At 42.5% G+C, this 14,498-nt stretch overlaps 1 protein-coding gene across 1 annotated transcript in view; it reads left to right on the top strand.

Moving 5' to 3' along the window:
* Positions 1-372: 372 nt before the first annotated feature.
* Positions 373-14,498, top strand: part of LOC102229941 (ubiquitin-conjugating enzyme E2 E2-like) — a 50,838-nt gene continuing 36,712 nt past the window's right edge. Inside the window, exons 1-3 of the mRNA XM_005804490.3 lie at positions 373-538; positions 3,379-3,576; positions 9,421-9,471. Of these exons, the coding sequence (XP_005804547.1) occupies positions 3,386-3,576; positions 9,421-9,471 (242 nt within the window). The 5' untranslated portion in view covers positions 373-538; positions 3,379-3,385. The remainder of the gene's footprint in view (positions 539-3,378; positions 3,577-9,420; positions 9,472-14,498) is intronic.

Below are 14,498 nucleotides of genomic sequence, written 5' to 3'. Positions count from 1 at the left end.
AAGGCCTAATCTTAATGCAATCTTGGACTGTCCCTGGAAAAAAATGAAAACTGCTCCAAACAGGTACATTAGGAAAACTATATTTAATACTTAAGCTGATTGATTGAGCTCCATAATTATTGTTTGTACCTATTCCTTTCAGATCCATCCATCCATTTTCTGTACACCCTTGTCCCTTAGAGGGGTCAGGACGTGCTGGTGCCTATTTCCAGCTAACCTTCCGGGCGAGTGGCAAGGTACACCCAGGACAGGTCGCCAGTCTGTCGCATTCCTTTCAGATGTTGAACCTAATAATAGAGAGGGGAAAAAACAACAAAGCGGAAGGAAACCCGGGCTTTTATTTTAGTGGGTCAAAGAGGAACCCTTTTCTCTAAGGCTCTCCGCCATGACAGACGCATTTTGGCACATTCTCCAGCAGCAGTCAGTCAAAGCAAAGTGACGCGGAGCAGCGGACGGCGAGTGTTTTGGATTTACGGAAGATAAAGTGGGCACTGGGAACCGTTTTCACGGCCGCTGTGCTTCCAGCCTGCTTGAAAAGGTGAGGAGTCCGTTTCCTCTCTGACATGAGCCCTCTCTCCAGAATATTGGGGGTGTATTATTGTGGAAGGGGGCGGCGGCGGTGTTGGCGGTTGTCGTTGTGGAGAACACGGAGGGTGGGGTGGGGTGGGATGAGGTAGTGGGAAGGGAGCCGGGAGGGGGGTCTTTTGTGTTGGGGCATCTATCTGGCAGAGGTCAGCGCGAGCCCCGCTTCTGGAGGTGCTCGCTTATTGTGCGCGTGCATTCTGGAACTTAATCCTTTGAAATTTAATTGCGCGGCTGCCTCGCGGCCAACTCTTGATCTGCGGCTAACAAAAGCAGAGCTGAGGACTCGGGGCGGCGGGAGCTCGTGGGGCTCATACCCCACCACCACGCGACCTGTTTGCTGTAACTACACCAGACCATTCAACAGAACAATGTGATGCATTTTAAACATTCTGCACTTAAACTGCGCTGTTGATACGCGGCTAGCTTCTTTTCAGAGTCAACAATTTCAATCACAATTGAACTCACCGCACCGAGCAGTGTTCAAGCTTCACTGGTTCTGACACGGAGCTACATTAAACAACTGCTAGCTGGTGGCAGCATTTAGCTAGAAGTTGGCTTTAAAGGGATTTTTTCCCGAGACGTTAGGAGAGAGCAGGACTGTTTTCAGTGTGGCTTGAACCTCAGCTGGCAGCTGGAGACACGTCCACACCTTGAACATCCTTCCTCGAGAAGGTGGTGTCAAAGAAGAAAAAGTTTCAGATGAAGAAATTCATCTTAGTGTCATTTTAACCCTGATAATCCCCCACAGCCTACTGCAGCTAAGGTTGGTGTGGCTGCTTGGCAGAGGTCAGGTTGGAGGCTCTGTCCATGCGGGTCAATTATTTCAGGCAGCAGCAGAGTTGGCAGAACCTCTCCTCTCCTCCACCTGACCGCCTCCTACATTTATCACACAGGATCTGGGAATGTAAATAGAGGCATTCACCTTGACTTACTATTATATGAGCTCATTGAATTTAGTGAATGTCACCTTGTACGTGTTTTACATACTAGAGTTTCAGCTTGACTAGCTCTGCGCACCTGAATGGAAATATTCATAGTTTTGGCTCCAACTCAACTTCTTTTGATTGAGTTTTAAAACATGTACTGTTGAACGAAGAAGTTGCAGAGGTTAGCAGGTCAATGATTATTAAAAAGATGGCAGGTGAGGTCGAAGCCACACTGAAAACAGTCCTGCTCTCTCCTATAGTCTCTGGGAAAAAAAGTCCCTTTAAAGCCAACTTCTGGCTAAATGCTGCCATCAGCTAGTAGAGAATTAGGCTGAAAAGAAAAAACAATCCGGAAAGGAAAGTCTTTCCTTTCAACTAGGAAAGGCAAATCTCTCTAAATCTCATTTCACTTTTGTTAGGGTTCAGATTGAAATTCAGCTGAGAATCTCTAGCAGGACCAGAAAGGCTTTAGCTAGTAAAACAACACAGTAATAAACTCAGTTGTCATATGGAAACTCAGTTGTCATATGACTGTATTGGAGGCGTAATTAACAGCTGGAGTTCTGTTGAGAATCAGATGGAATAAATAAGAGAAGAGAGACAGATTGAGTAGTTACAGGATCTATCTCTGCTGTGTTGGATAATTGCAATTAGGGCTGAAACGATTAATCAATTACTAAAATAATCGCCAACTAATTTCGTTATCGATTTGCTGTTAACTGGAGCATACACTCATATAAAGGCTATTTGCTGAAGGAACAATACAGTCAGAGCAATAATAAAGCCAAAACTGTGTTAAATATATCTACAATTTGCTTTTAAGATGGAGAGAAACAACCTGTAACTCTGCTCTACCAGAACTCCTCTAGTCACAGTTTCAGCTTCACCTCTTTCAAATTCTTTCAGGGAAATCTTCTGTTTAGCACCTTTTGTTGTCCAACTATTAATAAGTGAATCAAAACATGAATCACCAGATCAGTCCAGCAGAAAGGCCCGAGTTTTTCACATGTTGATGTTAGGATTGTTTTATCCTTTGCTACAAATGATCAAGTGTTCTCTAAAGGAATGCTGTTATTGTTATTGTCTTCTTATTGGGGCAAAAATGAATCAAGTTTACTATTTGGATTTTCTTATGCATTTCTAATTTTGCTTAAAATAAGCTTAAATGAATAAATGAAAAAGCTGCAGAATGAGCCAATTGTTTTTAAACGATTAGTCGTCATATTAATAATAATAAACAATGTTCTTTGCAGCTCTAATTGCAATAAAAGGCTGCTTAGAGAAAACACAATGTGAGATCTGAAATTAATGTTAAGTACTATTGAATGAGTTGATTGGATTCTATAGCTACAATAAAATCTTAAACCGGTTTGATTAAATATCTGCAAAATCAATAGTGGTGCTGTCCTTGTAATCTAATTATAGATCAGTCAGTCATTCTGGAATCATCCAGTTTTCCCTTGACGTGCCGTGATCGGAATAATACTAGAATCCTAATACTTTCTGCTAGGTTCCAAACTGCTCCGTCCATCGTGGATCCTGCAGGACGGTTCTGATCGCTGAGGGACGACGGATCAGTGAGCGGCGCTGGAGAACAATCTGAGTGCTGCATCGTAGTGCTTTTCCTGATAGTTGACTCTGAACAAATAACAGGAAATGAGGCGGGAGAGAGAGAGACAAAATGGTCCTCAGCGGGAGTCAAAGCAAGGCACTGACAGCGGTGCACTCGCCCCCCCCAATTATTGTAGACTATATTTTAGGACCTAGAAAGTTGTGTGTTTTGTTTTCAGCGTCAGTCTTTCAGTGTTCACAGATCTGTTGTGTTTCCTCCTCACTGTGTGTTAAATTCGGTCTCTGTGCTCCGCAGAGTCAGCATGTCCAGCGAGGTGCAGCCGAGGCCGGACGACAGCCCCAACACCAGCGGGGGGAGCTCCGACGCCGAGCAGAGGGAGGCGGCCCCTCCGGAGCAGCCCGGCCCCGAGCAGCGGGACCAGTCTCAGCCCAAGAAGAAGGAGGCCAAAATCTCCAGCAAGACCGCTGCCAAGCTCTCCACCAGCGCCAAGAGGTAGATCCGCCGCTCTCCGCTGTCCTTTGTGTCCTCTGCTGGCTGCGGGCCTGCGGGCCGGCTCTGCCCCGGCGGTTGCATTCAGCCTCTGCGCCGGTCAGTTGTCACCCACTTGTTGTGCAGTTTTCTCCAAGCCACTGCTGAAAAACGCCTGAAGACTTCGGCTGAAAGAGCCGCTGGGGCTTGAAGCCTTTTAAGGATGCTGCCTGAAAGAACAGAAGGGAAGTGCTTTCCAAGCTGCTGCTGTTCCAACGGGGAGAGAGTCGATAAGAGACTGATTGAAAAGAAAAGATTGTGAAACATCAGCCGAGTCATCTGTCAAATCTTCACAGAGCAATTCAGAGAACATTTCAGATACAGCCTGGGAGTGGAAATCTCATATTTTGACATACGGTTTACTGCAAAAGTAATCACACCCCTTAAGGTTTTCCATATTTTCTGCTTTTGCAGCCACAAACTTTAATGACAAATAGGAATCTGAAAGTGGGCTGCACATTTATTGCGTGAAATGTGGCTACATAAACTTTTCTCCGACCTCAGACTTGTCTGACCTATTTCAGCCTCTATCTGGAGGCTTGTTCTGCTGCAGTTTGGATTTGGGAGTAGTCCCAGCCCAAAACACGCTGTGAGATGGATAGAAAAATGATCCCTGCACATTGCCTTAAGCCTCCAATGTTTTTCTTACCCCTCTGTATCCCACACAACTAGTTAGATCTGAAAGATTGCTGTAAAATCTTCACCACACAAACCAGAGAGGGAAAAAAAAGAGTTGACCCTGTTAGCTCAGCCCAAGTGCCCTGTTTTCCTTACGTAACAAAGAACTGCCTCTTTAGATGACTTCATGGGAGATTGGAAGCATTTCTCTGTGATGACACAGAGCGGCAGCTGCTGTTATGTGACCAGGCAATAAGCAGGCCACAAGGCAGAGCCCATGTGCCTGTGTGTTGATTGGGAGCTGCTCAAAGACATGTTATCATTTTCCACACTGCGCTCCATTCGCAGACAGCAGCTGTGCCTTTTGGTGTTGGCTGTAAAAACGCCATCATCAAAATAAAGAGCGAATCATCAGCCTCTTTAGCACTGGACGGCCCGACTCGGGCTGACCCGGCCTGTGTGGCTTCAGACCCGGCTCTGGCGTTTTTGCATCAGCACCTCCAGCCCGGTCCCACCCTGCTCCCTGGAAACCTGAGAGCTGTGGTTCCAGTCGGGCCGGCCAATCCGACTTGTGCTTGTCTGTGGTGTACAGAGTGAAAATGAATAGTGAGAGTACAGCGCCCTGTGGTGCTCCTGAGCTTCTGATCACCTGGGTAATCATTGATCCAGGTGATTGTTGAGGCCTCCACCTTTCTTTTGTGGAGTTTGAGGGTTTGCTACAGTTGATGTCTCCAGATCCACAGCTGTAAGCACTTACCCATCGGAGTGTGTTTACTGAGCACTGATGGGCAGGTTTTCCTTTGGTACAAGAACAAGGCAGACCTTTGCCTTGAAAGGAGGACGATTAGCTTGTTCCTGAACTGACTCTGTTCTGACCTTGAATCTGATCCTTCTGCTTTAAGCATATAATCTTCTTCACCCTGATCACACATTTTTGATATTGTTCTGCTATTACTTGCTCTTCAGTTATTCCTTGAAGTGGCTTCCATACACTCCTCAAGAATTCTCTGTCTCCATTCCTTTAGGCTCTTTTTCTTGTTCAGCAGGTCCTCCAGGTCACTGGTACATCAGGCTTTGTTGTTGAGGAAGCTTCACAGTGTTTTAGAGGGGCTGGTATTTTCCATTCAGAAGCTGTACAGTCAGTTTCTCACTCAGTCTGGGGATTGATATCCTCTCCATGTGGCTGGAACAGAGCATCCCAGTCTGTACACCCAAAAGAACCCTGAAGGACTTCTTCAGCTTCCCGTTACTATCTGTTCAGTTCTTTTTGTCACAAGGTGCCTCTGAACAACAACTTTATATTAAACAAGATTGCGATCTGATTGGCCAAGAGCAGGACTTGCCTTGGTGACGTATGAGTTCTTGACATTTTGGTAAAAGAAATTCAACATTTTGTTTTCTCTAGTAGAGCAACTGAGAAACTATTGATACTTTGGAACTGTAGTAGAGAGTGAAGTGGGTTGTAAAAAAGGAAAAAAAACATCTCATTGTAACACGTAAAACTATGTTTAAGTCATAAATGCAGGAATTATATATACATATATTTAAAAAGAACAACTCAGAATTAATGTAACAGACAACATGCTTCCACTTTGAGCAGCACAACTGACTTCAAGGATCCTCTGGGATTCCTAACTCAGAAGGAATTCATATCTGCACTTCCTGCTTGGTGCCATTTGCCAGCCTTTTTAGAAACACGCAGATTGGCTGCACTTTGTGACAGCGTAGTTCTCAGATTTGGAAGTAGCACTTCCATCTTGTGGTGAGCCGGGCGGTCAGATGTCCTGCGTAGGTGACCCAGCTGCAACCATCCAGTGTGCTTTGTTTAACACACAGGAGCTGCGTCAGGATAAAGAAGAGTGTGCTGCTGGAAATACAAGTCTCAGAGGGGCCATTAGTCTCATTACATGTTCATGGAAATGATTGTCTTTGTGTTCAGAGAGGCGAAGGCCAACAGAAACGGTGTGAGGAACCAACTGTTATCAACAGGAACAGTAACTCACCCGGGGAGGAGTGAGGGGTAGTACAACTGATCATACCACAAATCTGGCCTTCCTTGGAGTGTGGAAAGTTCATTTGCAGTTTGCCACAAGCCACAGCAAACATGGAGGGATGTGACGAAACCAACGTTGAACTGAAGCATGGCGGTGGCAGCATCATGCTTGGAAGATGGGTCGCGTTAAAGCTGAATATTCTAATAATGACATCAACTGTGATTAAACCTAACCTTTCTTTCTCTTCTTACTCGTTGACATTGTCACGGTTATCCCATCATTCACCCTGAGCGTTTCAGCCTTAAGGACAATAAAAGTCCATCCAGTTAGACTGATTATTTTTATTATTATTAGACTCCTATATTATTAACAACCAGAGTTTCAAGGCCTGGCATATGACATTTTGCATCCAACCAGTTCTTTCTTTGATAAGGTACACATTTAAACTGAAATTTAAAAACTGTGACTCAATGTGTTAAATCCAGCTCAGATACTTAATACAGATATTTATCACTTTTGTTCAAAATATTAAAGACAATGAACCATTTTAATTCCAGTGACTAATTCTGAACTGCTTTGGTTTGTCGCTCATCCTAATACAAGCCCTCAAAGTTGTGCTTCAAGGTGTGTGGATACTTTAGCAATGCACAGAATATTCTGGTGGATTGCTTTACACAAAGCATTTTTCTCTGATCTGTTCTTTGCCAAACTGTTTCCATTGACAAAAAGCCTCTGGCGTAAAAGCCCAGATGCTGTCATAGCGTCACCAGCAGCAGGCAGTAAATCCTCCTTATCACCAGTAATGGCTGCATAATAAAAAGAGAACCTGGAAGGTTCCTGCTTTATTGGAAGGTTAACCAGCTCAGTGATATTTAGTTGCATTTTGGAGCCGCTTGCAGTAATAAATCATCAGCTGCAGCATCCACTCGCAGCAGCTTGTGTTTCACCTTATAAAGCGTCTGCATGCAGAGACCTGCAGGTTGCAGTGCTGTAGTGTGTCTGCTGTTTGCCGAGATTATCATGTAGAACATCAGAAAAATATAGTGTTTGTTAAAGGAGGCTGTGTTAAAGCTGGAGGATCTCACTTTCACCTTTTTGGCTCACTGTTTCCCTAATGATCCCTTTGTTTCCGTTGTGCAAATGATCAGGAAATAGAGCTGAAATGCGTTGGTATTCACACCAGCTGTGGAGATAGTGTTACACCTCTTTCACATATGTCTAGTTTTCATCTTTATGTGCTGTGACTTCTCTGGTCTATGTTACATGTTTATGAGACTGTAGCTGACCTCTTTGTTCCCATTACTTCTCTTTTTTATTTATTTATTTAGTTTTTTGTTAATTCTAGTCTCAGCTTCCTGAGACTAGAAGCCTTCATGTTGCTGGTAAAGTTGGGGGCTGGGTCGAGGGGAAAGGTTCTGAGCTGACAGGACTGGTTACCTGGTGAAGTGTTCTGCTGCTGCTTCATGTTGCGTGTTCACAGACGCTGTTCTGCAACCGTTGGTTGGAACCAGTGGATATTGGACAACCCATTCTCCTGACATTTGCATCCCATTTTTGTCCACAGAGCTAGTGCTCACAGGGTGTCCTCTCTTTTTCAGACCACTCTTTGAAAACTTGAGAGATGGTTGTGGGTTAAAATCCCAGAAGATCAGTTGGTGCTGAAATGCTCACATCGTCCTGTCTGGCACCAACAACGATGCTGTGTTCAAAGACACTTAAATTGTCATTTTATTCCTATTCTGATGCTCAGTTAAAACTTCATACAGGCTATCTACAACACATTTCAAGTTGCTGTCATGTGAATAGCACATTTCTTGTGTTCGTTTTATTTACTTAGCAACAATTATATTTCCCTTGAGGGTCAATAGATTTCTCCTGAATTTGGTTGTTCCTTGGTTTAATGTGTAAAAAAGAAAGCCAAACAGTCTAAAAGTGCTTTAGTAGTGTGTGTGTGTGTGTAGCTGTTGAGTTTTCACAGTATGAAGAAAAGAACATCAACCTGCCTCACGGTCAAGGTGAAAGTCTGCTCCTTCCTTCTCTCTGATTAACTGCTTTGTTAGTTTGGTTGGTCTGAAATTCTTCTTGTTTCTGAGAATGTTGACCTGCTTCTATGTTGTTTATAATGCGCAGCCGTTTTCAACAAAGAAGAAGAAAACTGATACATATGAAGTACGCAGCTTTTTTATTGTGCTTGACGTTCGATGATGTGTTTCTCCTCCTCACTCTGATTCAAGATGTGGAGACGTTGGCCTCATCAGCTGCAGATCAAATATCAGATGGTGGAGTTTAGGGAAAAGATGTATGTGAAATTTTATCTCTTGTAGCTCTGCAGCTAATGATTATTATGGTAATTATTATGATGATTAATTCGGCAAACGGATTTTAAAAAGTATATTCAACATTTTTTATATTTAACCTCTTAAAAATGCAAATGAGCATGTAATTCTATTCAAGTTCATTTGTACAGCACATTTCAGCAGCAAGCCACTTCAAAGTGTTAGTGTTCCATTTATTACAAGTCAAAGGCTGCTCAATAGGTGGTTTGTTAGCCTTGATTTAAAAGAACTCAACATTTCAACAGTTTTGCAGTTTTCTGGTAGTTTGGTGCACAGAATCTGAATGCTACTGAGTCAGAAGCTTCTTAACCTTTGCTGTAAGACAGACGGGTACAGAAAATTATTTCTTCCGCCTTAAAAATTCTTAGAAGAAACTTGGATAAAATGAATGAAGTGCTTTTGAATTAGTATTTTTGGAATTGACTGTTTTTACAAGAGAGAGGAGTAGCTGTTCTAGCTGATGGAGTGATTGTAGAACAGCTCCTTTCTTCTCCATGCATGCAGACAAATCACTGGCATGTAATGAAAACCTAATCAGGGAGAAATGTGCATCCGTTAAACTTTCTTCATGTGCTCATGCAGTACAGATATGACTGTGATCATCAGCGTTGTTCAGAGTTATGACACCAGGATCAGTTACCGCTCACATGCTTTATAAGGTGACTAACGCGCAGCTGTGCACGCCTGTGTTGCTCTTGCATGACATGACTTATTCCTGTGCTCAGGAGCTCATTGGAAAATCGATGAAGTGTTTATTGTGCTCACTTCCAGCTTGATTTCACAGACAGCCTTTGTCTCTGGGCGTGTGTGTGTTTGTTTGTAGGAGTGTGATCATAACCCAGATCCTCGTCTTGTTTCAGGATCCAGAAGGAGTTGGCAGAGATTACTCTGGACCCACCACCAAACTGCAGGTAGGAGGCTGTTGATGGTTGTTTAGTTTTTTTTGTCAAGGCTCATCTGCGCCTGTCACAATAACTCATTTTTCTGGGTGATGCATTGTCCTTGAAGTTATTACAATAAAAGATAATATTTTTGTTTTGAGACCATTTTCAAATAATCGAATGGCAATGGCATAACAATGCAAGAACATATTCTCAAAGATCAATAAACCTTAAACATTTAACACTAAAACCAGAAGACATTTTAAATATCCAAAATAAATAAACGAACAAATAAAATTAATTATGAAGTCTCTGTAAACAAAATTGTGCTTCAAGAAGAGGGCTCGCAGAGGCCAAAGCAGCAGACTGAAGACTTTTATCATCCAGTTTTTGGTAGAAAAAGAGGAAAACGATAAATCATAGACCTCAGTGGAAATTATTGAGTTCGTCTTAATTTATCATGAAATTAATGGAGTTATTGCTTATTGTGACGATCCTCGTCTTGCTGGGAGATGTGTTTCTGTGTGCGCATGTGTGTGTGTTATTTGAATGACAGAGATGGTTAATCCAGAGCGGAGTTTGCTTCTGTTTGTTCTGGATGAAGATGAGTGGATCTGAAGGTTTAACCTGACATGAGGTAAAAATGGGAGAAATAAGGAGGTTTACCTCGTTGTCTGTCTGTCCCTGCTGTAGTGACAGCAGTGCAACCCTGCTGCAGCTTGATGGGTCTGCATACTGAGTCACTCTGAAGACCTGAACACCAGCCTTCATGTTGCTGGTGAAGTTGGGGGGCTGGGGCGAGGGGAAAGGTGGACATGCTTGATTTGGTTATTTATCATTTGAAGGCTGCATTCACCCAATCCAGCTTAGTCAGCTTTAATCCAACTCCAGTTGGTTTGCCTAGAGAGTCTGGTTGTTTGTGGAGGTGTGAATGCTAATAGAACTCTGATGTGGACCAAAAGAGCGAACCGTGGTCTGCCTAAAAACCCAGGTCTGGGTTTGGGTTTGGTTGAAATCCCAGCCATTCCGCTTCAACTTGTTCCTTGTTCTGCTCAAGCCTAAGCTCACAATTACACTCCTCCACATTGAGCAACTCAAGAAAAAAACTTGAAAATGTTCTTTATACATCTCCTATGCACTGTATTTCTACCTCTCCCTTTATTTCTTTGCCAATCTGTTTATCAGTCTCTATTTTTTTCTCTCTCTATCTCATTTTCTAAGTGTTTCTGTCTCTCTGCACCTTTCAATATTGGTCAAGCTCAGAACCAGGGGGAATATTTCCCCTCCAACAGCCAAGCCAGGTGAAAACCTTTGAACTGGTGGTGACTGATCTCTGCTGCAGGTCAGGAGCAGGCCATGAAGCTCTTTTACTATTTAGTATACCCTGGGCTGAGGATGGATGCCTGCTGATGTTAGTTTCTGAAGTAGCGGCAATATGTGTTCACTGTGGATAGTAATGATAGTTAAGGTATTTGGTGTTTAAACTTTTTTAGAGGCTTTGGGCTCTTGTAGTGGACAGCTGTGGTCTCTTGATCCTGCAGATACTGGGGGTTCACAGTATGTATAGGTTTGCTTTGTAAAAAATGGAATTTGTAAAAATAATAAAAAAAACACTCATTTAATATGTTATGTTTCCGAAGCAGTACATTTTTTTGTTTGGTACACAATTTGAACCTGATTTGTAGTTTTTGGAACCAAATCAAATCTGCCAAAATGCTTGAAACTTATTGTGGTTCTCAAAATGTTTGGCTGGCTGGCCATATATCAGTTCCACTTCTTTGTTGTTTTTATTTGTTATCATGCTTTCCAGTGAACACACCTCAGCTGTCCTGTCAGTCACTGCCACAGTGTGTGTGTTGACTCAGGTTATATTGACTGAAGTCTCCTATTCTGTCTCCTGTCAGATGAGCAATCAGCAGAGCAGGAAAACGAAATTTCACAGACAAACATTGGTATCAAAACCTGACAAGCCTTTGAGAGAAGAGGAGAGGTGGGAACCATTTGAAGAACGTCAATGCTGAGAGCAGCACTTGTGACGAATGGATTGAGCTGGGCATGTCAGTGGCAGTCGGATGTAATCTGGCTGAGGCGGGGCACTTCTTTAAACGTAGATTTCAGCATTCATCAGGCCCCCGGGGTGTCTGACTCGCTTTTACCAGCTCCCAGTTCCATACAAGGTCACAGAATCCCCAATTGTTTGATTTCTGTGGCTGGTTCCACCCCAACAGATCAGTTTATCTCGTCCCGTTGTGCTACAAGAGAAGGACAGTCTCACAATGTGAACGTTTAACCCATTCCACTGAGATGAATTTCTGTTCATCCTCCCACATTGTGTCCTCCTTCACGCACTAATCAATCTGACTCTGTTAAATCAGCTTCTCTCTATATAAAAGACGCCATGTAAAAGTGCTGTGGACAGATGATGGGACGCAGGCCATTACCCTGCAGGTTTCATTGCTTCTACTTCTTCTTCCTCTAGTAGAACAAAGCTTTGTCACAGACGTCCTGTCCGCCTTAAGAGCTGAGTTTCCATTACAAATGTGTGCAAATCTTTGTCTATATTCCGCAAATGTTGGAAAAAACACAATTTCGCAATTGCTGTGTTTCCCTTAAATAAGAAATGAAATTAAAATCACACGTGAATAAGCTTGTTCATGCAATTAGTCATTAAAAACCATGGCAGCAACAGATGTAAACAGTTATATGAGATATATTCATAATTCAGCCAAGGTTCTAGCGCTCATCATCTATTAGCCAATCAGAGGAGGCTTCGGCATTGTATTCAGGCGTGGGAGCAACAAGATCCATCTACTTGGGTAAATTGTAGTTGGTGATTTTACAGAAGAACTATGGATTCAACAACAACTTTTTATGGACTGTGATGCTGTGAGAGCTCTGGAGGACACTGTCCAGAGCTCTGGAGGACACTGTCCAGAGCTCTCACAGCATTGACACTAGTGCTGTTAATAGAAACACCACTAGTGTCTTCATTGCATCTCTTGGCTGGCTGAGAAGGGAGCCGATCCCCTTTGGGAGCAAGAGAAAAATCCCATATTTAACTTCCACCGAGGTAACACGCCTGTTTCATGGATCATCTGCTGCCTCCTCAGAAAGTGTGTGGAAATATTTTTAATCATTTTTGTCACCCCTCCACAGAGTAATTAATTGAATGTGACAGGCGCTCTGGAAGGGTATGTAAATAGCCCCACACCCGACACTCTGTATTAGCGTACTGCTTGGTTGGCCTTCCTTGTTCTGTTTGGGTGTGTGGTGTTTTTTCAGGGTAATTATCATATTCTTTCATGATATTCTGTGTAAAATAAAAATAAAAATCCAACCCCCATCAGTGAAGGGGAAACAATGTGTGGATTCCAGCGGGGGAAGCGGGAAGACGCTTCTCTATTCGTCTCCTTTTTGACTCCAACAAGACGATACGCTTTTTAACTGAAAATCTTTTGAATGTGAGCCAAGATCTTTAGAAATGAAAGCAATAGGAGGAAGAAAGATATGAGAGAGATATATACCCCCTCACAGATCTGTTGTTTTTGCTTTGTATCAAAATTAAATGCTTTAGATAATCAAATAAATGCTAATATCACAAAAGGTAACCCGAGATAACCCAATGTACATAAACATTGGAGATTGTTTGTGTTTACACTCATATATTGACATATGTAAAGGAATTATCAGGGGATTTTTTTATTTTAATTTTTTTTTTTTATTTAGAAGGTCACCTCCATGAAACGTTAACGTTTTGCCAGTAGGATTCCTGAAAGAAGAGCCAGATCAGCTGATGTACAGCTCTGTAATGAAAGCTAGCAGTCTTTGGCGTATAAAACACAAAATATTTCAGAGCTACAGGAGAGAGAGCAGTCTGGAATTATCACCACATCACTTAGTCTATTTACCTAACTCGGGGGTCGGCAGCCTGCAGCTCTCTTTAGCGCTGCCCTAGTGGCTCCCTGGAGCTTTTTTAAAAATGTTTGAAAATGGAAAAAGATGGGGGTGAATGGGGAATATATTTCTGTTTTAATATGGTTTCTGTGGGAGGACAAACATGACACAAACGTTCTTAACGTTTTCCAATGCTATAAAAATGTGTAGAATAAATATAAAATTTCAACATTTCCGACAACAAAGATTTGTGTGTGACACGTTTCTTTCAGCTGGGCAGGGTGCCAGGCTGGTGGCTGCTGTGAACAAACAGACGGGTGTGTGGTGGGCCGTGGAGAGCAAAGGGGAAAAGAGGAAAATAGCCGAGGAGAGATTCTACAGTTCTTGGACCGAATCATTTGCATTCATTGCCAATGCGGAAGGATTACCTGAATGTTTGCTCTGTAGCAAGTTCTCAAATAACAAAAATCCATACTTTCCGGACTATAGAGCGCACCTTACTATAAGCCGCACATACAAATGTAAAAATAAATTTAAAAAACTGGAGACGCACATATATAAGCTGCATGGTTCAAAGCGTGGGGAAAAAGTAACGTCTTATAGTCCGAAAAATACGGTAATGTGGAAAGACATTTCCAGGGAAGGCGCTACATTAGCGGTCGCGTCAAGATTAAAGTTGCACCTTACATGCTGGATGTTGAGAAGCTGTCCAGTGATGTCCGTGAACAGAAGTCACATTAAACACGTAAGAACACAATCCTGTATTAGGCATATATATTGAGTAACAAAGTGGTTGTTTTTATAAATTGATTAGTGATTTTTGTCAGTATATATGACACTTGGTGATATTGTATTTAACATCCTCAGGTCCGAGGATGGCTGCGTTGGTTAAAAGAGTAGAGGATCCTGCTATGTTTTACCGTTGCACTGACTTGCTTGGCATTTGCACAGAAATCAAACTTATTAAGTATATATAATAAAATTTTATATACTTTACTTTTTCAATAGGCTGCTGTTTTATTTTATAACTGCAGGTTGCGTTTTAGTGCACTCCGTTTGTTGCCCAGATAAGGGCACGTTATGCACGTTCCGTTTTGTTGTTTTTTTCAATCACACACTTAACGGGATTATTTACAAAGAGCGATCGTTGTTATGCAAACTGC

The sequence above is a fragment of the Xiphophorus maculatus genome, chromosome 13 (genome assembly GCF_002775205.1).
Source record: "Xiphophorus maculatus strain JP 163 A chromosome 13, X_maculatus-5.0-male, whole genome shotgun sequence".
Classification (NCBI taxonomy): domain Eukaryota; kingdom Metazoa; phylum Chordata; class Actinopteri; order Cyprinodontiformes; family Poeciliidae; genus Xiphophorus; species Xiphophorus maculatus.
Note: the sequence above shows the minus strand (reverse complement) of the source record. Positions and strands in the feature narration are given on the sequence as shown.